Raw genomic sequence first — 27431 nt, 5'->3', positions numbered from 1 at the left:
ATGGAGGCTTCTCTTGCCGTCTGCATCCTCGCTGCTCTCCTGGCTATGGGTGAGTGGGGTTGACAGTTGGCGTGCGTGCCTGTTCTTTCTGTGTGCCGTCGCAGCTCCGCGGGCACGGCAGACCTGGATGGTATCACCCAGAAAGACACAGTCTCAGTTCAGCGGCAAAGGGGCGAGAGAAAAAAGTCCTAGCGTCCTGGCTGCGTGGTTAGAGCGTCCTAACAGTTCAGTCAGCAGCCGGACAAAGGTGCCCTCGTATGATTTCTCTTTTATACCTTGATACAAACAAGTTGCGTATCACCCTCCCGACAGTTCATCCACCCTGCACCTTCTCCTGTTGGTTCGAACACACCATGTCCATCCATCACTCTGTCCTCCTACCTTTGGCTTCACTGGGGGTCGGTGTGGCCCTGCTCCGGCTCCCAGGACGGTGTTTATACGGTAGTTTTATGTTGGGGTGGACCTGTCCTCGCCTTCTGGAATGTGTTTACATGAATATCCAGTGCCTGGTACTTCTCTTGAGAACCCGTGTTTTAGCAACACTAGCAACCCTGCTGCCAAGTTCCTGTACCAGACGCTGACCTGGTAACTCTCTGCTTTGACTTTGGGTCCAGCCACCGGTCTTACACCAGACCCTGCGCTCCTGGCTCTCTCTTTACTACAAGTGGGGCTGTGTTCCTACAGGAGCTGATTTCCTAACTTCTCCAAAGTACCAACAGCTCAGAGCCGCCTGCCAAGTGAAACTGTTAACGAATGTAACCGAAAAGCAGCCGCAGAATAACGGGGGCTGAGCTGGGGGCGTCTGAGTGACAATGTCCGGAGGAGAGGGCTGGAAGTCACAAAGTCCCCGTGACAGCGAGTGAAACAATTGTGGAAATGGGAGGAAATATTTACAGTTTAAATCACTAGAACCAAGTCGTGACTGGGCACGTTTCAGAGCTGACCAGAGGCCAAGGGCATTTCGACCGGGGATTGTCTGTTGTGTGACAGGCAGCGGGTCTGAATTTCAGTAGCAGGAGCTCAAGTCTATATGAAGGGTCATTCTGTGTGATCCCCAGCCAGTGTCAGGGGGGGGGGGGTGCAGCTGCAGTGGAGTCAGTGGGGCCAGAGCCCAGCCGGTGTCGGGGGGGCCCAGCTGCACTGGAGTCAGTGGGGCCAGAGCCCAGCCGGTGTCGGGGGGGCCCAGCTGCACTGGAGTCAGTGGGGCCAGAGCCCAGCCGGTGTCGGGGGGGCCCAGCTGCACTGGAGTCAGTGGGGCAGGGCCCAGTTGGTGTCAGGGGGCCCCAGCTGCACTGGAGTCAGTGGGGCAGGGCCCAGTTGCTGTCGGGGGGGCCCAGCTGCACTGGAGTCAGTGGGGCCAGAGCCCAGCTGGTGTCGGGGGGGCGCAGCTGCACTGGAGTCAGTGGGGCCAGAGCCCAGCCGGTGTCAGGGGGGCCCAGCTGCACTGGAGTCAGTGGGGTCAGAGCCCAGCTGGTGTCGGGGGGGCCCAGCTGCACTGGAGTCAATGGGGCAGGGCCCAGTTGGTGTCGGGGGGGCCCAGCTGCACTGGAGTCGATGGGGCAGGGCCCAGTTGGTGTCGGGGGGGCCCAGCTGCACTGGAGTCAATGGGGCAGGGCCCAGTCGGTGTCGGGGGGCCCAGCTGCACTGGAGTTGATGGCAGGTGTGACTCGGCCCTTGCTGAGAGTGACACCAGCTCACACCTGCTGGGGATCTCTCTGGGATTTGTGAGGTGGGAAAACCCACTGGGGAAATAAAATCTGCAGCAAACCTGGGGAGATGCAGCCCCCGAGCAGTGTGAAACGTCTGTAGCCAGCGGGGATGAGGGACCGAACTGGGGCAGTGCAGTGGATGAGGGACCCCAGGGCGCTGTACATAGAGATTCCCCATAGAGCCCAGGGGAAGGTGAGGGAGGGACAAATCCAGGTGGCTCATGTTCTCTCTCTGTCTCCAGGGGCCTGTCTGCAGTGTGAGGTTTGCGATGGACCAGGAACCAGCTGCACGGGCGACCTACAGACCTGCCTTGATGGACAAGACTCTTGTGGAGTCGCTCTGACAGAAATGACATGGGGTAGGTGAGAGGGACCCGACCCAACGCGGGTCAGGGAACAGTCTGGGGAGCCAGGACGCCTGGGTTCTATCCTAGTCCCAGCTCTGGGAAGGGAGTGGGGTGGGTGGGTCTGAGCAGCGGGTAAGGAGCCAGGACGCCTGGGTTCTATTGCAGACCCTGTGGCTAGCTCCCCAATGGGGCCTTCGGCTCAGCACTGCGATGCCAAACCCCCAGGCGACTTGCCAGCCAGTGGGTCGGGGCCCAGCTCCCTGTACGGTGCATGGGGTGAGGGAGGCACCTGAGGATGGGATCTGCCAGAGCCAGCACGCCGAGAAGGCAGCCACCTAAGCGAGCCAATAGGAAATGCCGAGGAGAGGGGTGTGGCTTAAGCCTCGCCCAGAGTTCAGCCCCTAAGTGCGGGCGGCACAGAGGCACCAGGCTCTGCTTGGGATCCACAGCTGGGAACCCCTCTCTGGGAATCCAGGGTCTGGACCGGGTCAGCTCTTCCTTGCGAATGATGGCTGTGGAGGAGGGGCTGCCAGGAGACCCCAGTGGCTGGGAACTCAGCTGGACCCTGGGGAAGCCAACTTCAAATCCCCACTCGGCCCGAATCGGGTTGGGGTCTTCAGCCTAGATCTCTCCCCTCCTACGGTCGTGCCTGTCCCCCTGGATCTGGGTGGGTTTCTCAGTCTCCCCTGTTGAAGCCGCCCCACGTTGTATGAAATAGTTAAACATTCCCTGGAACCTGATTCCCCCACAGCAGGAGAGTGGGGAACTGGAGGATGTAAATCCAGTATTTAGGTGCTGAAATTGCTTTGTCTAGCCCTGCGGGACCTCAGGGGAGTCACTTCCACTCCCTGTGCCTCAGTTTCCCCATGGGTAGAGGAAGGCTAATGGCACAGGGCCATCGATGGGGTGTGAGTGGAAAGGGAATAAATCTCAGACGTCTCCTCCTGTGCAGCGGGAATGAAGACCCAAACCGTTCTCAAGGGCTGTGTGACATCCAGCCAATGTAGATCTGGCCCCGTCTCTGTGAATTTCGGGAATGGAATGGAAATAAGGACACGCTTCACCTGCTGTGTGGGAGATGCCTGCAGAACAACCACAGTTACAGGTAAGTCCGCCTCTCCTGCCCCATCCCCTGCACCTCCTGCTGCCTGGAACCTACCTCATGTTCATTTCCTGAGACTGGTCCTCTGACCCCACAGGAGGCGCCCCTTGGAATAACACTGATCACCTGGGAATAGTCCTCCTGATCTGCAGGGGGCGCCCCATGGGGGTACAATTGGGGGGTGTTTTAGGGGTAATTTGGGGCTGCAGGAGGGGTGTGTGTGTACTGGGAGGGGGTAGCTGGGGGATGCTGGAGGGGTGTGTGTGTACTGGGAGGGGGTAGCTTGGGGATGTTGGAGGGGTGTGTGTGTACTGGGAGGGGTACCTGGGGGATGCTGGAGGGTTGTGTGTACTGGGAGGAGGTACCTGGGGGATGCTGGAGGGCATGTGTGTACTGGGAGGGGTACCTGGGTGATGCTGGAGGAGTGTGTGTGTACTGGGAGGGGGTAGCTGGGGGATGCTGGAGGGGTGTGTGTGTACTGGGAGGGGGTAGCTGGGGGATGCTGGAGGGGTGTGTGTGTACTGGGAGGGGGTAGCTGGGGGATGCTGGAGGGGTGTGTGTGTACTGGGAGGGGGCACCGGGGGGATGCTGGACAGGTGTGTGTCTACTGGGAGGGGGTACCGGGGGGATGCTGGACGGGTGTGTGTCTACTGGGAGGGGGCACCGGGGGGATGCTGGACAGGTGTGTGTCTACTGGGAGGGGGTACCGGGGGGATGCTGGACGGGTGTGTGTACTGGGAGGGGGTAGCTGGGGGATGCTGGAGGGGTGTGTGTGTACTGGGAGGGGATAGCTGGGGGATGCTGGAGGGGTGTGTGTCTACTGGGAGGGGGCACCGGGGGGATGCTGGACAGGTGTGTGTCTACTGGGAGGGGGTACCGGGGGGATGCTGGACGGGTGTGTGTACTGGGAGGGGGTAGCTGGGGGATGCTGGAGGGGTGTGTGTGTACTGGGAGGGGATAGCTGGGGGATGCTGGAGGGGTGTGTGTACTGGGAGGGGGTAGCTGGAGGATGCTGGAGGGTGTGTGTGTACTGGGAGGGGGTAGCTGGGGGATGCTGGACGGGTGTGTGTGTACTGGGAGGGGGTAGCTGGGGGATGCTGGACGGGTGTGTGTGTACTGGGAGGGGGTAGCTGGGGGATACTGGAGGGGTGTGTGTGTACTGGGAGGAGGTACCTGGGGGATGCTGGAGGGGTGTGTGTGTACTGGGAGCGGGTAGCTGGGGGATGCTTGGGGTACCTGTGGCCTCACTCTCAGGTGGGGGGCAGTGTTGCTCCCTGTCACTGTGCTGGGTGGATGGTGCAGGCCTGGGACACCTCGCCAGCCTGTCCGTCAGCGCCTCCCTATGGGTCTCTCCCCCTCTCCAGGTCACCCCTCCTGGACAGGCTCTGCGGCCTCTGGCACAACGGATGTGCCTCCGGGACCCTGGGTCCCCAACGTGCCTCCGGGACCCTGGGCCCCCAACATGACGGACGCGCCTCCAGGACCCGGGGCCCCCAGTGCGACGGACGTGCCTCCGGGACCTTGGGCCTCCAATGCGACGGACGCGCCTCTGGGACCCGGGGCCCCCAATGCGACGGACACGCCTCCGGGACCCGGGGCACCCAATGCGACGGATGCGCCTCTGGTACCTTGGGCCTCCAACATGACGGACGCACCACCGGGACCCGTGGCCTCCAATGCCACGGACGTGCCTCCAGGACCCGGGGACCCCAACGTGACGGACGCGCCTCTGGGACCTTGGGCCTCCAACATGACGGATGCGCCTCCGGGACCTTGGGCCTCCAACATGACGGATGCGCCTCCGGGACCCTGGGCCCCCAACATGACGGACGCGCCTCCAGGACCCGGGGCCCCCAGTGCGACGGACGTGCCTCCGGGACCTTGGGCCTCCAATGCGACGGACGCGCCTCTGGGACCCGGGGCCCCCAATGCGACGGACGCGCCTCCGGGACCCGGGGCCCCCAATGCGACGGACGCGCCTCCGGGACCCGGGGCCCCCAATGCGACGGACGCGCCTCTGGTACCTTGGGCCTCCAACATGACGGACGCACCACTGGGACCCGTGGCCTCCAATGCCACGGACGTGCCTCCAGGACCCGGGGACCCCAACGTGACGGACGCGCCTCTGGGACCTTGGGCCTCCAACATGACGGATGCGCCTCTGGGACCTTGGGCCTCCAACATGACGGACGCACCACCGGGACCTGTGGCCTCCAACGCCACAGAGGCGCCTCCGGGACCTGGGGCCCCCAACGTGACGGATGCGCCTCCAGGACCCGGGGCCCCCAACGCGACAGACGTGCCTCTGGAAACCGGGGCCTCCAACGCTCCGAGCGTGGCTCCAGCAGCCACGACCTCCCGTACAGCAGGCATGACTTCAACAACCACAACCTCCGGCGCTGCGGGCGTGGCTCCAGGACCAGCCGGGTTTCTCCTTGCAGCCTTTGCTGGCCTCCTCCTGATGACGCTTCTCTCTTAATTCCCCACCCAGTGCAACAGCTACACCGCACTGAAATCCACCCCTGGAGCCTGCGTTAGCCCCTCTCCCCTCCGGGGGTTCTCGGCTCAAGCATGGACTCACAACCCCTTGATATTGTTGCACTGAATAAAACACACTGGAGACCAAACTCTCTGGAATTTTATTTATTTATTTCAATGGAGGGAAAATGTGATTCTCATGGGTGGGACCATCAAGAAGGCAGGTAAGAACATAAGAGCAGCCACAGCTAGTCCGGTGCCCTGTCCCTGACAGTGGCACAACCAGAACTTCAGGGGCAGTGCACAGAACACAGTAATTTAGGACAGACCCACCCCTGTCTTCCCCTCCTGGCTTCTGGCAGTCAGAGGTTTAGGGACACCCAGAGCAGGGGGTTGTGTCCCTGACGATCTTGGCTAAATGCCATTGATGGCCCTATCCTCCAGGAACAGATCTAGTTCTTTTTTGAACCCTGCTGTACTTTTGACCATCCCCACATCCCCTGGCAATGAGTTCCACAGGTTAATTGTGCACTGCGGGAAAAAGTACATCCTCTTGTTTTAGTCTTTCCTCATATGGAAGCCGCTCCGTGCCTTATGATTAGGTTAGAAATATCCCTAGTGGGGAAATTAGGCAGCAGAGACCGGGGCTACACAGACCAGGAGAACGTCAGTTCAGCCGCCAATGGGGGTGCAAATGCTCTGGGACCTGCCGAAAGAGCCATGGTACAAAACAGACGTGCTGGAGCCAGGGACCTAGTCTTGAAGTAGCGGAGCCGTGGGGGTCTCCCATGGCAGCCGTGAGCCTGGCTATAAGAAGGGGATGTTCCCAGAGAGCCTGCATCACAGTCAGATGCACGGGGTCATCTCCAGTTCTCCGTTTCAATCTGCCTTGTAGCAGATCTGCGGTTAATCAGATCCTTCTGTGTGCCGGCCATCCATCTCGCTTTGGGTCTTCCAGCCCACCTCTGACCAAAGGCTGTTAAAATACCCTGTTTTCTGGATAGTCTTCTGATGTCCCCTGGCCAAACCGGCTAAGCCTGGATTCCCACCGCTTCATTGGTGCCAGTTTCCTATTTCCCCCCATTCATTTCCAGCACGGCCCTTCCTTGGCTCTCCAAGCAACCACCTCAGCATTCTGATTTCCACTCCGTTCAGGATCTGCTCTGTCTTTTCCTCAGTCCCCAGCATCCAGAGCCAGACAAAAAGGACGGCCTGATTACCAGCTTGTTGGTTTTTACTTTCAATTTGCCGAGCGGGCATTCTCCTAGCGTGGAAACATACATGTCTATAAGCCAGCAGGTGTCTTCAGCCCCCTCGAGTGGTTGCATCGTGGCAGAGGTTTATGAGTCCGGGGCTGCATTATTGCTCTTGAGCCAGACTGTTTAGCTCAGGTTTGGGTTTATTGATCCAATGTTTTGGGAGGGCTTCCCCATCTCTTCCACAGGAGCGTCCTCTTCTTCCCACCACGTCATGGCAGCCTGCATGAGTTCAAGGAACTTCTGACCGGGCTCTTCTTTTAAGCCTCCTGTTCACATCACAGCGGCGGGAATCACCAGTGTGCCTGGACAGTTTCCCTGGGGCTCCTGCTTTCTCTCAGAGAGCTCCTTTAGTCTGGCTCCAATAGGTACCTTGTCTCCACACACTTCTAGGAGGAGTTCAAATATCTTTTCCTCATCTTTCTTGTCTGCTTGTGGCCTTGGCCTGGCCCTGGAGGTGTTCCTCTACCAAGTCAACGTGATCGTCTTCAGGTCCTCTTAGCAGGCGCATCGCCGCTTTCACAGACTGGATCCACTCCTCCACCGTAACATCTGGTCTAGTAAGGAACCCATTGAACTCTGTGCTCTTCTGTTCCCGTGGGATATAAATAGCAGAGGCTTTCATAGCTTCTCCTGTCTGTTGGTGTCTTATTCTCTTAGCTAGTGACAAATCTTCTCTCTGCTTGGTTCTAGCTTGTCGTAATGCCTCAGCCTGGTCTGATAATTCACGCTGAAGTTCAGCAAATTGGGCCCATAATTCTTCAGTTCTAGCCATGATGGGGCTCCTGACCAGACCCATCCAGTAAAGTAATGGGGTGGATCCTGTTCATGATGCAAATATACAAGCGGGGGGATGGTCCCGCTCTTCTGGGGAAATTTCCTGGCTTCTGCAGCACCCCGGTGGAATCGGACAGTGACAGGATCTAAATCCTCACTCCCACTCCCTTCAGCTGGAGCCCGGCCTGCCCTTGAGGGCTCCCCTTCCTCCCTCCCACGCGGCAGAGTCATAGAATCATTGAATCATAGACTTTAAGGTCAGAAGGGACCATTATGATCACCTAGTCTGACCTCCTGCACAACGCAGGCCACAGAATCTCACCCACCCACTCCTGTATCAAACCTGTGTCTGAGCCAAATCATGGTTTAAAGACATCAAGGTGCAGAGAATCTTCCAGCAAGTGACTCATGCCCCACACTGCAGAGGAAGGTGAAAAACCCCTAGGACTTCTGCCAATCTGTCCTGAAGGAAAATTCCTTCCCGACCCCAAATATGGCGATCAGCTAAACCCTGAGCATGTGGGCAAGACTCACCAGCCAGACACCCAGGAAAGAATTCTCTGTAGTAACTCAGAGTCCTCGAAACCCCGACAAGGATTCCTGGGAGAGCGGGCGAACGTGCAGTGGGGAGAGGTGCAGGGAGAGAAGGACAGAGTCCCACTCCCTCTCCGCCCCCCACAGGCCACTCCAGGGTGCCTCTTGACCCTCCATGTCTCCTCTATGCATTGCCTGTGAACTGTCTCTGGGATGCAAGGAAAGTTCACTGTCTGTCCCTCACCCGTCCCAGGGCCAGCTGTGCTGTGGTGACACCGCAGGTCAGATCCTGCTCTGGCGGAGCCCACACTCCCTCAGGCGCTCGGGGGAAGGACCCTCTCACCAGCATCACCCGCCTCATCAGGGTCATGACCATCCTACAATCCCAGCCTGCCAGGCCTCGTGCCTGGTGACATCTCCCTGGGCCCTCTGGTATAGCTCAGTCCTGGCTCCCTGTTGGCCCCGGCTGCTCTCCACTACTTCAGCTGCTGGCTCTGGCCTGCTCCAGCTCCCAGCTCTGGGCCCTCTGGTTCTGGCTGCTGCTCTGCCCCCAGCCCAGCTCAGGCTGCTGCTGTCCCCTTAGCTCTGCCCTGCCTCAGCCCCAGGTCACATGGAGGATAGGCCCCCGGGCTCCTGATTCACTCATTGGCCTGCTGCCCTGTCAATTGGGCTGACCTAGAAAAGGTCCCAGAAAAGGACTTAGGGGTTACAGTGGATGAGAAGCTGGATATGAGTCAGCAGTGTGCCCTTGTTGCCAAGAAGGCTAACGGCATTTTGGGCTGTATAAGTAGGGACATTGCCAGCAGATAGAGGGATGTGATCATTCCCCTCTATTCGGCACTGGTGAGGCCTCATCTGGAGTACTGTGTCCAGTTTTGGGCCCCACACTACAAGAGGGATGTGGAAAAATTGGAAAGAGTCCAGGGGAGGGCAACAAAAATGATTAGGGGGCTGGAGCACATGACTTATGAGGAGAGGCTGAGGGAACTGGGATTATTTAGTCTGCATAAGAGAAGAATGAGGGGGGATTTGATAACTGCTTTCAACAACCTGAAAGGGGGTTCCAAAGAGGATGGATCTAGACTGTTCTCAGTGGAAGCAAATGACAGAACAAGGAGTAATGGTCTCAAGTTGCAGTGGGGGAGGTTTAGGTTGGTTATTAGGAGACACTATTTCACTAGGAGGGTGGCAAAGCACTGGAATGGGTTACCTAGGGAGGTGGTGGAATCTCCTTCCTTAGAGGTTTTTAAGGTCAGGTTTGACGAAGCCCTGGCTGGGATGATTTAGTTGGGGATTGGTCCTGCTTTGAGCAGGGGGTTGGACTAGATGAGTAGTATGTGGCTCGATAGCTTTCATCACCATGCATTTTTTGACAGGTTACTGCCTGTCATTGCGCATCCACATCAGAGACAACCGTTTTATTTTTTTAAAATTTAAGGCTTGCTGGTTTATGTAAAATTTAAGCCTCTTGATCCACAAGCCAAGCGGTAACCTGCTTTTTGCTTAATTTTTTACGGTGTCTTTTAGCGGCCTGAAATAAGGGGGTTACCCCCCAAAAAACTCCCAACTTCTCCAGGAGAGTAATAAATTTTCTTTAGCAACCTTGCCATGTCTAACCCGTCTTACTTTAACACAAAATTCAGTTTTTGCTTTTGCTTTTATTTAATACAGAAGCGCACATACACATCTTAATATTTTTTTTAAAAACTAAACAAGCCTTTAATACAGCAACAAAGTAATATGCACATGTATTTAATGCATAAGCAAAGTAATATAAAAAACGTTTATACAAACTTTTATTTTGTAATACAACTTAATCACTATTTTTTTCATCTCTTTAGGGTAAGGATCTGGCATGTAAAAAGTTTTCTAATCCATTTTACGAACCCTGTTACACACTAATCAGCCAATTTTGGCTGTCACCTCGTTTGACAGGTCTACCAGCAAGGACACCGGGTCAGATGTCTCTGCCACCTCCCTGATCATTTTAATAACTTCGGTTACAGGTTCAGTGGTCATGTTAAGCATTTTCAGTTCGTAGCTTTCGGCTATAATTATATTTAAAAGCTGGGTCACATTCAGTTTAGAAGAAACACGTCTAATCTGGTGAAATACTTCTGAGCAACCCCAAAAGATACAGGGGTGACTAAATGGGTTGGGCTTGTTTACCGCGCAGGCTGCACGGTTTTCCAAAAGTTGATTTTTTTAAGCAGTGGTAAATGGTTTTTACTACAACAGCCCTAATAATATTGGCCATAACGTCATCTTTGCAGCTCTGTTGGTCACCCTCCTTACTTTTTACAGACTTTTTTTTTAAATCTTGCTTCATGCAAAAACAACAGGTGCATATCATGGTTATCCCTCTCAAAGGCTGCCTCTCTTTATCCTCTTCATCCTCTGAAGAGGTCTGTCAAAAACAAAAAAACATAATTTAAATTCTTTGTTGCAATCCTTTAAAAATTAAAAAAAGGCATACAGTTTACTCATGCTACCTCAATCGTACCCTTGTCTGATTCTGAATTATCATCAGCATTATCATCCCCAGCGGACGCACTGTCGGGCCCCATGTCATCTTCCCGTTATTAAACACAAACATAAAGCCATGTTTAACCCTCCCTTATATATGTTTATATTTATATTTCTTTCAAGAACCTCTAAGTTGTTTTTACCTCATCATGTTCTTTTGGTTCTACACCTGACAACTGCGTGCTGCACCCCATGACCATGTCACTTGATTCTGAATCACCACTGGTGGGGGCTCCATCGGTCATAGTTTCAGCAACCTATTATTAAACACAAACGCATAGTAACATTTATCCGGTGGCTTACATAAATAGGTTTTCTTTTCTTTCAAATAATTTAAGCGGCTTTTACCTCATCATGCACTTCTGTTGCTTTGCCAGTAACAATGTTGCCATCTTTCCATGACTCGGGGTCTATCGGTTGGTTCTCAACATCGCTCTCCTCCGACAGTCCATCGGTTGCCATGTCCTTGTATTCAGGCTCTTCTTCCATTCCTACCTATTATAACAAAAATATTTAACCATCAATATTTATAAAACATTTGTAATTTTTTATTATTTTTTTTTATAAAAAGGGTCTTGCCTCTGCCTTCAACTCTGCTTCCTCCAAAGCCCTCAACAATTTTTTTTGCACTTTATCCTTTTTTTTTCTTTTACAAAGGGCTGTGGCTCCATAAAGGCTTCCTGTTTCTCTGGTTCAATTTCAGGATGAAATACAGGGTTCGGCAACCGTCCTGCCTCATTAGCAAAACAAGCGCAAAGGGGCCTTCTCTTTTGAACATGCACTGGTGCCCCCAGGGACAATTCCAGCTTCTTGGTTTCTGTAGGTGTCTTGTACATGGACATGTCTTTCTGTCTAGGCTCCCGGTTTTAAATCTCCGCTCACAAAAATACATGGCTTTATACACATGGTCAAATGCTCATTGGTTAGAGTTTTTCAAATAACTCACTTCACAATAGTCCATTTCTAAAAGGCTCTTGTTTAAAATCTTGGGACTACAGGATTGGTTCAACAAGTGCATTCAGTGACCTAACTGTAAAACATCCTCTGATTGGTCCATCAAAAGGAGGGGCTAGCCTCCCAGGAGCGCGGCCCAAACCAACTATCATTTCACTACCAACAGTCAGCGGGTAGGATGTTTCGCTCTGCCTGTGTTCAGTAACACAGTCATTCTATTCTTTAATAACCTGCCCTTTACCAACAGCTCTCCTTACTCAATCACCCTTTTTCTCTCAGTGTATCTAAGCACAAACACCCATTTCGCTACCAACAGTCGGTGGGGTAAAATGTTTCGCTCTGCATGTGTTCAGTAACACAAACACTCTATTCTTTAATAACAGATCTCCTTACTCAATCACATCCAATAACCTTACCCAAACGTCTCACTCTAATCTTTCAATGTATCAAAATTTCTATTATTTTATAGCATACCTTTACCAGACTCTCTCTTCTTTAATAAGCTGCCCTTTAACAACAGCTCTCCTTACACAATCACCTTTTTTCAATAAACCTTACCCAAACTTTAAACTTCTCTCACTCTAGTCTTTTAACCTTTTTCTCTCACAGCTCTCCTTACTCAACCTCACCCAATAACCTTTCTCTCCCTTTTTTCTCTAAACCTTACCCTAACTTTCTTTTTCATCTTTAAAACTTCTCTCACTCTAGTCTTTCAACCTTTTTCTCTCAATGTATCCAAGCACAAACACACACACAACACTTCCCCCATTCAAGCACACACACACAAAAATAAGAAAAAAATCAAAATGGCCGACGGCGCCAAACTTTGGCGCCAACGGAAATGGGGTGGGAGGGCGGAACAAAAGCCGCAAATGGGGCATGGAAACCTGCCAAAAAATGCATGGTGATGAAAGCTATCGAGCCGTATACTACTTAAATGACCTCCTGAGGTCCCTTCCAACCCTGATATTCAATGATTCTATGACCTGAAGTGTTGGCCTCTCCCCATTGGCCCTGGGGCCTGTCAGTCTCAAGATCCTGCTTTCTCTTCGGCCCTTCCCCTTTATTTTGGTATTGGGAGAGGGTCAATCAAACCACCACCCCCACCTCCACTGTCCAGTTTCAGTGAGGGGCCAGCAGCTCCCTGGAACTTCCATGGGAATCTGTGAGGAAACTTTCCATCACAACTTTTTTTAATGGAAAAATCAGGGTTTTTTTACTCAAACTTTTTCACAGCAAGGGCCCCTGCATTGCTCCTAAATTTCAATTTTTGTAACCCCCTTCCCCCCCAAAAAACAAAACTATTTTTTTTCTGTTTTCAGCAGGTTTGGGCCATGTTCTTTTCATTTCTTGGCTGAAAATAGTCATGTTCTCTGAAGATTTGGACTAAAAATTGTCCAGATTTGAGTCCAAAGATTTTGGCAGGTTTGGGCTAAAGATTGCTTGATCTTTGCCTGAACTCGTTTGGTTTTCAGCTGAAAATTGTTCAGCTTCCAGAACATTTTGGTTGAAAATAGTTGGGAACTCAAATGTTCTTCAGTTTGTGACTTTTTTCAGCTTAAAGGTGGTTTGATTTTGGCAGTTTCTGGGCCAAAAAATTGTTCAGTTTTCAGCTGGAAACATTACATTTTTCACTTTTTTTTTCCTGAAAACTGTTTGGGTTTTGATAGTTTGGCCTCAAAACATTGTTGGGTTTAGGCTTAAAATTATTCACGTTTAGGCCAATCATTGGTCACTTTGTAGCAGTTTGTAGCCAAAACGTATCCAGTTTTTAGCGCTTTTCAACCAACATTATTTTGTATTATCAGCTGGACAATTTTCATTTTCTGGCTGAATTTTTTTTTACCTGCAATTTTCCACCAACGGTTTTATGATTTTCAGATTTGTGAGGTTTTCAGCGGGGCTGGGTGTGTGTGTTTCTGATATAATCTGACATTTCCTCTTAGACTGGGGGCGGGAATCCATCTCTACTCTTGCATAACATTTATGACACAGTGTAAGGGAGCTGGGGCTGATGGACAGGAGGAAGAGATGCAGAGGTCAAGCTCAAATTACAGACAGCTTGAAACCAGAGCTGTTGTCAAGGTCATTAGGAAGGTGATGGGAACCCCGGGCATGACTTTGCCGGCCTGGTAGAATCTCAACTGCATTGCAGGGCCCTGGATGCTCTCCATGCTCAGGTTCCTCTGTTCCGTTCTGCATTTAAATGGGGCTTAAATTGTGTGTCAATGGGATGAACAAGGAAAAGGATCAAAAACACCCTCAGAGCTTCGGCCCTCATGCCCAAATGTACCAAGAACTTTGCAAGGGTTATTACAAGATCTGGTGGAGGGGGGCAATATTGTTATAACATGTGCAACGAAAAGGAGAGACAGATCCTGTGACTTTCCCAAGGACACAGAGTGATTGGAAGAGCTGAAAAGGGAACCCAGGCTCCTAGCCCTGCTGTAACCCATGAGCTCCTGCTTCCACCTAAGAGCTGGGCCTAGAACACAGGAGTCCTGACTCCCAGACCTTTGTTTTAATCCACCAGACCACACAGCTGGAGGCAGAACGTGGAAGTCCAGCCTCCCAGGCCCCCTGCTTTACCTTACTAGCCCCCACTCTCCTCCCAGAGCTGGAGAGAGAACCCAGGAATCCTGGCAACCAGTTTTAACTACTAGCCTCCCTCCCCCTCCACTCCTATGGAACCCAGGAGTCCTGACCGGCCGGCCTCCTTCCTCCTGCATTAACTAGATCCCACGTTCTTATGGAACCCAGATTTCCAAGGCCCACCCAACCCTACTCCACTGTGCCCTGCTTCCACTCTATAGAACCCAGGCGTTCTGCTTCTCCCAAGGACAGGACCTAGAAATCCATCCGCTCTGTCCCTTGTGTGACCCGCTGCCTACGTTGCCACCCCAAGCCTCTTAAATGGAGTTGGTTTCACTCATTCCTCTAATTTGATTCCCTGGCAGGAAGGGAGGAGAATTTGTGTGCACAGGTGTCGAAAGGGGGGCAGGGCCAGTGAGAAGAATAGAAACGTATACACTCTACCTGATGAAGCATGCAAATCTTACAGATTTCTATATTGCATCACAGCAGGTACCTGAGCCCTTCTCTAAAAAGAGACAGAGACAGCCCAGGTGTGACAGGCCAGAACGAGAGACGGGTGCAGCTTTTCCACTCTGCAGAGTTTTCACCGACTTCACCCCATGCAAACTTTACTTTAAGGAGCATTTGGGTAAGTGATACCCCTCCAGTCTGTTGATGCTGTAACCACTAGACTCCACTCCCCTCCCTAAGCCAAGATAGAACCCAGGAGTCCTGGCTGCCAGCCCTACTCCGCCACCGTATGAATGCTGATGAAGGTGAGAGCCAGCGTGCAAACGGGGTAACTGACAGCTGCAGCGGGGTCGTATCAAGGGAGAAGCACGGTTAAACTCCAGTTCTGTACCCAGCGAGTGCAAACACCTGCCTGAGACTGATAGGATGTGTCAGGAGAAAGCTGCCCGCTGCCACACCGGAGAGGGGACTCTGACTTCAGTGTAAACTTTTGGACTCCTTCTGCCGGGAGCAGGGAAATCAGCTGTGCCCTGGCACAACAGAGCATGAGGGTGGCTGAGAGTGGGGAAACTGAGGCAGCTGCAGAGCACTGGCAATGCTGTGACACCCTGCAAGGGTGGGAAGTGCCCCAGCACAGTGCATGGGGAAGGGGAGGCAGAGGTAGCTGTCACCAGGAGGGAAGGGGAATGTCTCCCCCCAGCCTATGGCTCCCTGATGGCCTGTGGCAACGTGAGGGACCCCAACTGGGTGGGGGAGGTGTCACAACTGTGTGGTGTGGAGAAAAAAATTCACCTGAGTGTGGGGAGGGGTCAGTGCAATTCCTCCTCCCCCTGGGAACCTGGGGTGATGGTGCAGGGGCCCCAGACCCTGATCTGTGGGGTGGGGGCACAGAGGGAATTTGGCTCTGGAGGAGGGATACGGGTTTGCCCTTTTCCAGGCCCAAGGATCCCTCCGCTGTTAAAAATAGTGCGTGGCTGAGAGCCGCTTTGCAGAGACCTGAACTTTGTGTATCAAGCACTGTTTGCATTGGCAAGCTATTGCTTTAAGAGTGGGTGGGGGTGGTTTCCTGGTCCTTTTGGCAGTCGTGGGGGTTCTGCAGGGAGACGTAGGACCAGATGCAGTCTGGAAAGAACCAGCCTAGAACAAGGTGGGCAAGTTGTCTCTCGCTGCCACAGGAAGCAGCCTGCTTTGTGTCCCTCTTGTTTGTGTTCTTGTGGGTGATTGTTCTGGATTCCCAGAAAGGGAGTCACCTCACGCTGTAACCTTCCAGCAGGAGCATTTCAGGTTTGCCTCTGACTTATCTGTGTGGGTGCCACGAACATACCAGCTGCCAAGAGCTCAGTGCTACGGCTACCCCAGAGCTGTGGCAAATGGCTCTGTGGTTCCACCCACCGTGTCAGCTGGATTGTGCATGTACAATCCTTCGTCTGATCTCATTTCAGCCCGTCTGTGATAAATCCCCCAACTTGAGATTTGGTTGCATCACAGACCCCAGTGTTGATCTACTGCTTCCCCATCACCATGGAGGCTTCTCTTGTCGTCTGCATCCTCGCTGCTCTCCTGGCTACGGGTGAGTGGGGTCCGTTCCTACGGGGATGATTTCCTAACTTCTCCAACGTACCAATAGCTCAGAGCCGCCTCCTGGGTAAAACTCTTAATGAACGTAACCGAAAAGCAGCCACAGAATAAGGGGGGCTGAGCTGGGGGCATCTGAGTGACAACGTCCGAGGAGGAGAGGGCTGGAAGTTACAAAGTCCCTGTGACAAGGAGTGAAATAATTCTGGAAAAGGGAGGAAACCTCACTAAAACCGAGTCATGACTGGGCACGTTTCAGAGCTGGCCAGAAACCAGGGACATTCCTGAAAGGGGATTTGCACCAGGGCAGGGCCTAGTCTGCCTTTGCAGCCACGTCCATGTCTTCCACCTCCAGGCCCTGCAGAGACTCCTTTATGGTGCAGGTAGTCCAGCATGGAGCATGTTGGCGCATGCCTTCCTCCGCCACCTCCGAGGGCTCCGATATGACCGGCAGCTCTTTTTTCTCCACCCGAGGCCTCTCAGAGCTGCCAGTCTTCTACCAGGACCTCCTCCAGACCTGGAAGCTCTTTTCGGTGACCAAGTCCTTTGTGGCCACTGAGGGGGTGGACCTCCTCGCAGATCCCCTGCTACACAACCCCGATCTACGTGTGCAGGTGGCGGAGTCTCCCTCAGTGCGCTGAAGGTTGGTCCTGGCAGAAACCGCCAGGGTCGGAGACCTCCTGGACTACGACGGGGGGACTGGGTGGATCCCCATGTGCTCGGTCAGCGCATGGGGCTCTCCACCCTTCCGACCCCCCTGCGTGTACTTCGGGAGGTGGAGGCCGCCTTGTCACCCGTTTCTCTCGTCTTCTTTCAGTGGGCCCTGCAAGAGGGCGCTCCCTGCCCACCCCTCCCCCCAGGCCCTACGGACATTTTTATTCGGCCCCTGTTCCGTGAGCCACCCCGGCCTTCCCGTTCTCACACCCTGAGCCAGCTGCACACCCTGCAGCTGGTCCGGTTCCGAACCGCGCCTAGAGACCAACTGTACACACTCGTGCTCCACACACTGCATTTCCTCACCCTCGCGTCCCGCCCCGACACCAAGTGGCGGGACTATCTTCAACCTACAGGGCGTGAGGAGCCCTGGTGGGCCAGCCTTTATTCCACCTTGGTCCCACGGCTCGCCGGGGACATCAGTTGGCGGCTCCTTCACAGAGCCGTGAGCATGGGCGTGTACCTGGCGCAGTTCACACCCGTACCCGAGGCCTGCCCCTTTTGCGGCGTGAGGGAGAACCTAGCGCACGCCTATCTCTAATGTGCCAGGTTGCAGCCCCTATTCCGGCCCTGAGGAGGAGAGGGCTGGAAGTCACAAAGTCCTCGTGACAGCGAGTGAAACAATTCTGGAAATGGGAGGAAATATTTACACTTTAAATCACTAGAACCGAGTCGTGACTGGGCACGTTTCAGAGCTGGCCAGAAACCAGGGACATTCCTGAAAGGGGATTTGCACCATGAGTTTGTCTGAAAGGAAACAGATCCGAATTTCACGCACATGAGCTCAAGGCAATATAAAAGGCATTTCTACATCTTGATCCCCAGTTGGGATCAATGGGCTGTGGCTTCATTGGTGTCAATGGGGCCAGATCCACAGCTGGGGTCAGTTAAATTAAGGGGAAAGTGAGGGGGCAAGGAAGGGATAAATCTAGACCATCATTTTCTTTCTCCTTCTCCAGGGACCTGTCTGCAGTGTGAGGTTTGCAATGGACCAGGAAACAGCTGCACGGGCAGCATGCAGACCTGTGCCGCTGGGGAAGACTCTTGTGCCTTCGTTCTTACTGAAATCATACAGGGTAGGTGAGATGGACCCTAACCAACCTGGGTCAGGGAACAGGCTGGGGAGCCAGGACTCCTGGGTTCTGTGCTGCACCTTCCTCTGGGATGGGAGTGGGGTGGCTGGGTTCAAACAGGCAATGGCTGGGAGCCAGGACTCCTGGGTTTTGTGCTGCATCCTGTGGGCTAGTACACCAAAGGGGTCTAAGTCTTAGTATTGCAAGCAGTGGGTCTCACATGAAAGGCCCAGCAAATTCACAGTGGCTGCAGTTTTTACAGTTCAAACACTGTCCTGGCGACAGTTTGACGTGCCGTGTCAGGACAGGCAGACACCCGGACGGTGTGAAGAAGAAGAGGTGCTAGGAAGAATGCCACCAACGGGACATGCTTGCAACTAGCTGTATGAACTGAACAGAAGGAGTTTGCTGTAAGAAAGCGATTCAGACTTTTTTGGTAGCAAAGCCGTCGTAAATATCAGGGAATGATTTTCTATTTCATTCACGGCAAAGGGGGAGAGGAGAGAAAGCCAGATCCTCCCTCCCCTGGACAGAGCCAGCCTCCCTACGGCACTCTAAGGAAACACCACCGCCCCCACAGTGCTGCTCCAGGAGGCAGAGCCGGTGCCAGGAGCTTGGGGAAGGGGCTCTGGGACCCCAAATGTCATGGCGGCTGCAATTGAAGCTTCTGGTGGCCTCATGTGTCCACTGTAGCTGCACCTGGGAATCAGTCCAGGTGACTAGCCAGCCCGTGGGCCGGGGCCCACTGAGTATGGGATCCGCAAAAGCCAGCACAGCCAGCAGGAGCCGCCTAAGCCAGCCAATAGGAAATTCCGAGGAGAGGGGTGTGGCCTAAGCCCCGCCCCTCACCTGGAGTTTGGCTTCACAGAGGCGCCCAGCTCTGATTGGGATCCACAGCTGGGAACCCCTCACAGGTAGTCAGGCATCTGAACTGGGTCAACCCTTGCTTGCAGAAGACAGCATTGGAGGAGGGGCTGCCAGGAGACCCCAGTGGCTGGGAGCTCAGTTGGGCCCTGGGGGAGCCAAGTTCAAATCTCCACTTGGCCAAAATCAGTTGGGGATGTCAGCCCAGATCTCTCCCCTCCTATGGTCTTGCCTGGCCCCCTGGCGGGTCTCTCAGTCTCTCCTGTTGCACTTTGTATCAAATAGTTAAACGTTCCCTGGAACCTGATTCCCCCACGTCCACAGGGAGCGTACGACCCATTGGCTCCTGGGTATCCGGGGGGAGCAACCCAGCATCTCCTCCCCCGGCTGGGCTTTGTGCAGGGCCAGATCTGGTGGGTGTGCTCCAGGGGCGTAACCTGGCTCCGACCCTGCAGGTGAGATCATCAGGGAAACGTCTAGTCTGTGAATACCGCCGCGGCTAAGGGGTGGTTGGATGCCCTGTGTCAGGATCTCGGCAGCCCGGCACGTACCCTCTGGTGGGAACTTTAGCATCAAAACGTCTTTCTGGGTAGGAAATTTGGGGCCCTCAGGGTTAGGTGGCAGCTGAGTGGGGAGCTGGAGGATCCAAGTCCTGGGTTTAGGTGCTGAAATCTCTTTGTTTGGCCCTGTAGGACCTTGGGTGAGTTACTTCTCCTCTCCGTGCCTCAGTTTCCCCATGGGCAGAGGAAGGATAATGGCACAGGGCCTCGTTGTGCAGAGGGTGTTGATGGTGTGGGAGTGGAAGGGGAACAAATCTCAGACTTCTCCTCTTGTGCAGTGGGAGTGAAGAGACAGAGCTTTCTCAAGGGCTGTATGCCATCCAGCGACTGTAAAGTCGGCACCATCTCTATGAATCTTGGGTATGGAATGGCAACAAGGACGAGCATCGTTTGCTGCGTGGGAGACGCCTGCAGAACAACCACAGTTACAGGTACCTCTCCCCATCTCTGCCTCTCCTACCCCATCCCCTGCACCTCCTGCTGCCTGGAACCTGCCCCACATTAGCTTATTGACCCTGGTCTTCCTGCCCTGCAAGGGGCGCACCATGGAATAATGCTGAGCCCCTTGCTGGGTGGAGTTTAGTGGGTGGGGCTTTAGGCTCCCACCAGGTGTGAACCCAGCTGACCCCACCCGGGGCGGGGTCCCGGGGTCCCTGCTGCAAACATCTCCCCTGCCCCTGCTGCCTCTGGTGTCCCCGGAGCTACAGCTCCCCCTGCAGGGGGAACCCAGGGCTGAGCTGTGCAGCTCCCAGCTGCTCTCCCTGCCCCGACACCTCCTGGGGCTCGTCCCCTGAGCTGACTGCGTTTGCTCCACTTCTTCCCAGTGCCCCCGGCCGACACCAAACCCAACGGCCGGAGCTGCCGTGGCTGCTACGTGTTGAATGCTGGTCAATGCAATGAACAAACCATAGCGTGTACTGGACCTGAGACACAGTGTATAGACGTCGCTGGGACCGTAACGATAAGTAACTTCAGTTCATTTATTCTGGGGTTATTTTTCCTTTGCTGTTCCCCACCACCACCCCCGCCCCATAGGGTAGATGCGAGATGCTGCTTGGGGCCGTTAGATAAAGGTATTAGCTGCAGATCAGGACACCTGGGTTCTGTCCCCAGCGCTGGCCTCCACTGTGAACTTGGTGTGACGGGTTGGATCACAGAAACCCTCTTGGGGCTGCCAACTGATGTGCCAAGACTACTTCTGCCCCTGCTTTCCCTGCCCTGCCAGCTTGGGACTCCAGAGCCCTGCCTGGCTGTGCCAGACACGCTTGCTGGCCACAAACACAGCCCCAGGTCTGAACCACGTCCCACAAACTGCAGGCTTCACTGAAAACAGCTTAAGAAGTGTTCCTGTCTTTAACACTCAGATGCCCAACTCCCGATGGGGTCCAAACCCCAAATAAATCCATTTTACCCTGTATAAAGCTTATACAGGGTAAACTCATAAATTGTTCACCCTCTATAACAGTGTTAGAGAGATATGTATGGCTGTTTGCCCCCCCCCCCAGGTATTAATACAGACTCTGGGTTAATTAAGAAGTAAAAAATGATCTTATTAACTACAAAAAGTAGGATTTAAGTGGTTCCAAGTGATGACAGACAGAACAAAGTGAATTACCAAGCAAAATAAAATAGAACACACACGTCTATGTCTAATAGAGTAAGAAAAATGAATACAGATAAAATCTCACCCTCAGAGGAGTTCCAATAAGCTTCCTTTTACAGACTAGTCTCCTTCTAGTCTGGGTTCAGCAATCACTCACACCCCCTGTAGTTACTGTCCTTTGTTCCAGTTTCTTTCAGGTATCCTTGGGGGTGGAGAGGCTATCTCTTGAGCCAGCTGACGACAAAATGGAGGAGTCTCCCAGGGGTTTAAATAGACTTTCTCTTGTGGGTGGACACTCCTTCCTCCCCCTGTGTAGAATCCAGCTACAAAATGGAGTTTTGGAGTCACATGGGCAAGTCACATGTCCATGCATGACTGAGTTCCTTACCAGCCAGGCCACATTCCTGGGAAAGCTCAGATGTGGATTGGTGTCTTCAAGTTCACTGTTGGCTTAAGTGGTTCTTGATTGGGAACTTAATTTGCACATTCCTTTCTCAAGAAGCTGATGAAATGCTCTACTAGGCTACTTAAAATCAAGCAAGTACACAGCCAATATTCATAACTTTGAATATAAAAATGACACATGCATACAAATAGGAGGAATAGATTCAGTAGATCATAACCTTTACAGAGATATGTTACATGGCATGTGTAGCATAAAACATATTTGAGTTATGTCATATGTACATTCATAAGCATATTTCCATAAAGCTTTCTGGGGTGCAATGTCACACTTGGGCTGGTGTCTTCCCCTCCCTGTGCCTTTGGTTCTCCTCCATCCATTGCCTGTCAATAGTTAAGTCTGTAAACTCCTTATTGTAGGGCCTAGCTTAGTCCTGGGAACCCCTGTTGTGCCCGGCACTGGACAGACCCCTGAGCAAGATTTGGGTCCCCTCTTGTGCTGGGTGCTGCAAAGACCTTTGACTGAGATCGGTGTCGCCTCTTCTGCCAGATGCTGAAGGGCTCCTAGTGAGACACAGTCCCTGCCCCCAAAGAGCCTGCAATCTAAGCAGGCAAATGAAGGATCTTTCTCCCCATTTTAAAGGTGGTGAAACTGAGGCACGGAGCAGTGCCGTGACTTGCCCAGTGTGACACAGGAATGCTGTGGCAGAGCTGGGATCTGAACCTAGTTTTGCGGAGTCCCCTCCTGGTGCCTTAATTCACTACAAAGCCACCCTGCTTCGATTCTAGATTCTAGATTCTCTCTAGGACTGGAAGTTACCTCAAGAGGTCATCGAGTCCAGTCCCCTGTCCTCATGGCAGGACCAAATACTGTCTAGACCATCCCTGATAGACATTTATCTAACCTACTCTTAAATATCTCCAGAGATGGAGATTCCACAACCTCCCTAGGCAATTTATTCCAGTGTTTAACCACCCTGACAGTTAGGAACTTTTTCCTAATGTCCAACCTAAACCTCCCTTGCTGCAGTTTAAGCCCATTGCTTCTTGTTCTATCCTTAGAGGCTAAGGTGAACAAGTTTTCTCCCTCCTCCTTATGACACCCTTTTAGATACCTGAAAACTGCTATCATGTCCCCCTTCAGTCTTCTCTTTTCCAAACTAAACAAACCCAATTCTTTCAGCCTTCCTTCATAGGTCATGTTCTCAAGACCTTTAATCATTCTTGTTGCTCTTCTCTGGACCCTCTCCAATTTCTCCACATCTTTCTTGAATTGCGGTGCCCCGAACTGGACACAATACTCCAGTTGAGGCCTAACCAGCGCAGAGTAGAGCGGAAGAATGACTTCTCGTGTCTTGCTCACAACACACCTGTTAATGCATCCCAGAATCACGTTTGCTTTTTTCGCAACAGCATCACACTGTTGACTCATATTTAGCTTGTGGTCCACTATAACCCCTAGATCCCTTTCTGCCGTACTCCTTCCTAGACAGTCTCTTCCCATTCTGTATGTGTGAAACTGATTTTTTTTCCCCTAAGTGGAGCACTTTGCATTTGTCTTTGTTAAACTTCATCCTGTTTACCTCAGACCATTTCTCCAATTTGTCCAGATCATTTTGAATTATGACCCTGTCCTCCAAAGCAGTTGCAATCCCTCCCAGCTTGGTATCATCTGCAAACTTAATAAGCATACTTTCTATGCCAATATCTAAGTCGTTAATAAAGATATTGAACAGAGCCGGTCCCAAAACAGACCCCTGCGGAACCCCACTTGTTATGCCTTTCCAGCAGGATTGGGAACCATTAATAACAACTCTCTGAGTACGGTTATCCAGCCAGTTATGCACCCACCTTATAGTAGCCCCATCTAAATTGTATTTGCCTAGTTTATCGATAAGAATATCATGCGAGACCGTATCAAATGCCTTACTAAAGTCTAGGTATACCACATCCACAGCTTCTCCCTTATCCACAAGGCTCGTTATCCTATCAAAGAAAGCTATCAGATTGGTTTGACACGATTTGTTCTTTACAAATCCATGCTGGCTATTCCCTATCACCTTACCACCTTCCAAGTGTTTGCAGATGATTTCCTTAATTACTTGCTCCATTATCTTCCCTGGCACAGAAGTTAAACTAACTGGTCTATAGTTTCCTGGGTTGTTTTTATTTCCCTTTTTATAGATGGGCACTATATTTGCCCTTTTCCAGTCTTCTGGAATCTCTCCCGTCTCCCATGATTTTCCAAAGATAATAGCTAGAGGCTCAGATACCTCCTCTATTAGCTCCTTGAGTATTCTAGGATGCATTTCATCAGGCCCTGGTGACTTGCAGGCATCTAACTTTTCTAAGTGATTTTTAACTTGTTCTTTTTTTATTTTATCTGCTAAACCTACCCCCTTCCTATTAGCATTCACTAGGTTAGGCATTCCTTCAGACTTCTCGGTGAAGACCGAAACAAAGTAGTCATTAAGCATCTCTGCCATTTCCAAGTTTCCTGTTACTGTTTCTCCCTCTTCTCTGAGCAGTGGGCCTACCCTGTCTTTGGTCTTCCTCTTGCTTCTAATGTATTGATAAAAAGTCGTCTTCTTTCCCTTTATTCCTGTAGCTAGTTTGAGCTCATTTTGTGCCTTTGCCTTTCTAATCTTGCCCCTGCATTCCTGTGTTGTTTGCCTATATTCATCCTTTGTAATCTGTCCTAGTTTCCATTTTTTATATGACTCCTTTTTATTTTTTAGATCATGCAAGATCTCGTGGTTAAGCCAAGGTGGTCTTTTGCCACATTTTCTATCTTTCCTAACCAGCGGAATAGCTTGCTTTTGGGCCCTTAATAGTGTCCCTTTGAAAAACTGCCAACTCTCCTCAGTTGTTTTTCCCCTCAGTCTTGATTCCCATGGGACCTTACCTATCAGCTCTCTGAGCTTACCAAAATCCGCCTTCCTGAAATCCACTGTCTCTATTTTGCTGTTCTCCCTTCTACCCTTCCTTAGAATTGCAAACTCTATGATTTCATCATCACTTTCACCCAAGCTGCCTTCAACTTTCAAATTCTCAACGAGTTCCTCCCTATTTGTTAAAATCAAGTCTAGAACAGCTTCCCCCCAGTAGCTTTTTCAACCTTCTGAAATAAAAAGTTGTCTGCAATGCTGTCCAAGAATTTGTTGGATAGTCTGTGCCCCGCTGTGTTATTTTCCCAACATATATCCGGATAGTTGAAGTCCCCCATCACCACCAAATCTTGGGCTTTGGATGATTTTATTAGTTGTTTAAAAAAAGCCTCATCCATCTCTTCCACCTGGTTAGGTGGCCTGTAGTCGACTCCTAGCATGACATCACCCTTGTTTTTTACCCCTTTTAGCCTAACCCAGAGACTCTCAACACTTCCGTCTCCTATGTCCATCTCTACCTCAGTCCAAGTGTGTACAGTTTTAATATATAAGGCAACACCTCCTCCCTTTTTCCCCTGTCTATCCTTCCTGAGCAAGCTGTATCCATCCACACCAACATTCCAATCATGTGTATTATCCCACCAAGTTTCAGTGATGTCAACAATGTCATAGTTGTATTTATTTATTAGCACTTCCAGTTCTTCCTGCTTATTACCCATACTTCTCGCATTTGTATATGGGCATCTAAGATACTGGTTTGATCTTTCCTCCCAGTTTTGCCCTGACCCTCCTTTCTCTCTGCCATTATAGCCCACACTGCCTCTTGTTTCTGACCCATCTCCCAGGTCTCCATGTTCCCCACTTACCTGTGGGCTTTGCTCACCTGTCCCCGTCGAACCTAGTTTAAAGCCCTCCTCACTAGGTTAGCCAGTCTGTGTCCAAATAGGGTCTTTCCCCTCCTCGAAAGGTGAACGCCATCTCTGCCTAGCAGTCCTTCCTCGAATAGCATCCCGTGGCCAAGGAAGCCAGAGCCCTCCTGGCGACACCATCTTCGCAGCCAGGCATTCACCTCCATGATGCATCTGTCTCTGCCCGGGCCCCTACCTTTGACAGGAAGAATCAAAGAGAATACCACCTGCGCTCCAAACTCCTTCACCCGTATTCCCGGAGCCCTGTAGTCACTCTTGATCTGCTCAGTGTCACACCTCGCAGTATCATTTGTGCCCACATGGATGAGTAGCATGGGGTAGTAGTCAGAGGGCTGGATAATCCTTGACAATGCCTCCGTAACATTTCAGATACGAGCTCCCAGCAGGCAGCATACCTCCCGAGATGAAATGTCAGGGCGACAGATGGGCGCCTCCATCCCCCTCAGCAGAGAGTCTCCGACCACCACTACCTTATGTTTCCTATTCGCAGTGGTGGCAGCAGACCTCCCAGCCTTAGGGGTACGAGGCTTCTCCTCCTTTACTGTAGGGGGTGATGCCTTCTTTCCTGTATCAAGAAGAGCATAACGGTTACCATAACGGGAACCACAGTGGCAGGGTTCAGGGCAGGGGTGGTGCTCTGCCTGCTGCCAGAAGTAACCAGCTGCCGGTGTCCACCCTGAGCCATCTCCTCCTCCACCAGTGGTGTGTCAGCAGTCCTGTGTACTGGGACAGCTACCTCAGCTGTCTCCACATGGACACTGTCCAGGATTTGCTTGTGGATTCGGATGCTCCTCAACCTAGCCACCTCCTCCTGTAGCTCTCCCACCTGCTGCCTGAGAGATTCCACCAGCAGGCACCTTTCACATTGGATGGTCCCCCCAGCCTGGATATCAGTAAGTGGAAATTGCAAGTTACAGTCTCTGCAAAACCACACCAGGATCTGGGCAGAAGCATCCATGCTCAGGCGCTCTGTCTGGCTACAGGCGCAGGTGGAGGAGACAGAAGCAGTGCTGGCACAGGTGTTACGGGTCTTCCTAACCATCGTAAGCCTCCCTCTGTCAAACTCCCGTCTGCAGCCCCCTGTCTGCTGAAAGGGTTGTTTAAGCAAGAAGTTTTTAATGTAGTTGGTTTATAGGTTTTAAGGGGAATAAAGGGAAAACAGATAGAACTGGCAAGGGACCCTCGCTCCCTTCCCACTCCCCTTCCAAACTCCCTTGCCGCAAAAGTTCCCTGGTCGCTTCTGCGCTGCTTTATAAAGCCCTGGCCTGGCCTGTATGAATGCCCCGCCCACTGATTAAGGCTCAGCCAATTACCAGAGGCTTCTAGCTTTCAGACCTTCCTTTGAAGCTCACAGCTTCCAACTGCCAGCCACAGCACACGGTCCTTCAAACAACCAAACAAACAAACAGACTGACAAACACAAGCTCAGCACACAGCAAGTAACCCCCAAACACAAACAAACACACACTACAGACAGTCACTTACCCCAAGGGTCCTGTATTTGCTCCTCCTTCACCTGGAGAACTCCCTTGCGAAACTCCCTGTTAGCAACCCCTGCACCAGAACTGAGCTGCTGCTTTGCAGATGAGCCGTGGGGTTAATACAGGCCTCATCTAATGTACGTGTTGTCAGTGGGCTCTGGATCAGGGCTGCAAGTGACTGGTTTACAGACACACAGCGAGACTGTCCGAGTGGAGGAGAAGGGGGAGGCCATCCCAGGCCAGACAGGCTGGTGGGAGCAGACAGATGGGGAGGTGAAGGCTGTGGGGGTCAGGGGAGGTTGGTGGGGCCGTGAGGAGCGGGGAGGCCATTGTGTCCCAGTCCAGCTGAAGGAGTGGAGCTGCTCCCCTGACAATCGCCTGTTTCTCCCAAACACGCAGGTGGAAGTCAAATGCAGACTGTCATGAAGGGCTGCGCTTCCGAGTCCATGTGTGCCGATATAAAAGTGGGTTCAGGGACCTTTGCAGGGATTAGTGGAGATCTAACCACGGCCAAATGCACAGCGGCCTCTGGCGCGGCGGGCATGACTCCGGGACCAGCCGGGCTCCTCCTCCCGGCCCTCGCTGGGCTTCTCCTGCTGAAGCTTCTCTCCTGA

The 27431-nt window shown here is 52.3% G+C and overlaps 1 protein-coding gene across 1 annotated transcript; it reads left to right on the top strand.

Annotated features, from left to right (window-relative positions):
* Nucleotides 1-27431, top strand: LOC135892698 (phospholipase A2 inhibitor gamma subunit B-like). Its single transcript, XM_065420489.1, has 5 exons — nucleotides 1-49; nucleotides 1952-2068; nucleotides 3009-3161; nucleotides 20339-20479; nucleotides 27217-27431. The coding sequence occupies exons 1-5, from the start codon at nucleotides 1-3 to the stop codon at nucleotides 27429-27431; spliced, it is 675 nt and encodes a 224-aa protein (XP_065276561.1).

This window comes from Emys orbicularis, chromosome 20, assembly GCF_028017835.1.
Source record: "Emys orbicularis isolate rEmyOrb1 chromosome 20, rEmyOrb1.hap1, whole genome shotgun sequence".
Classification (NCBI taxonomy): domain Eukaryota; kingdom Metazoa; phylum Chordata; order Testudines; family Emydidae; genus Emys; species Emys orbicularis.
The sequence above is the reverse complement of the archived record's forward strand: the minus strand, read 5'-3'. Positions and strand labels throughout refer to the sequence as shown.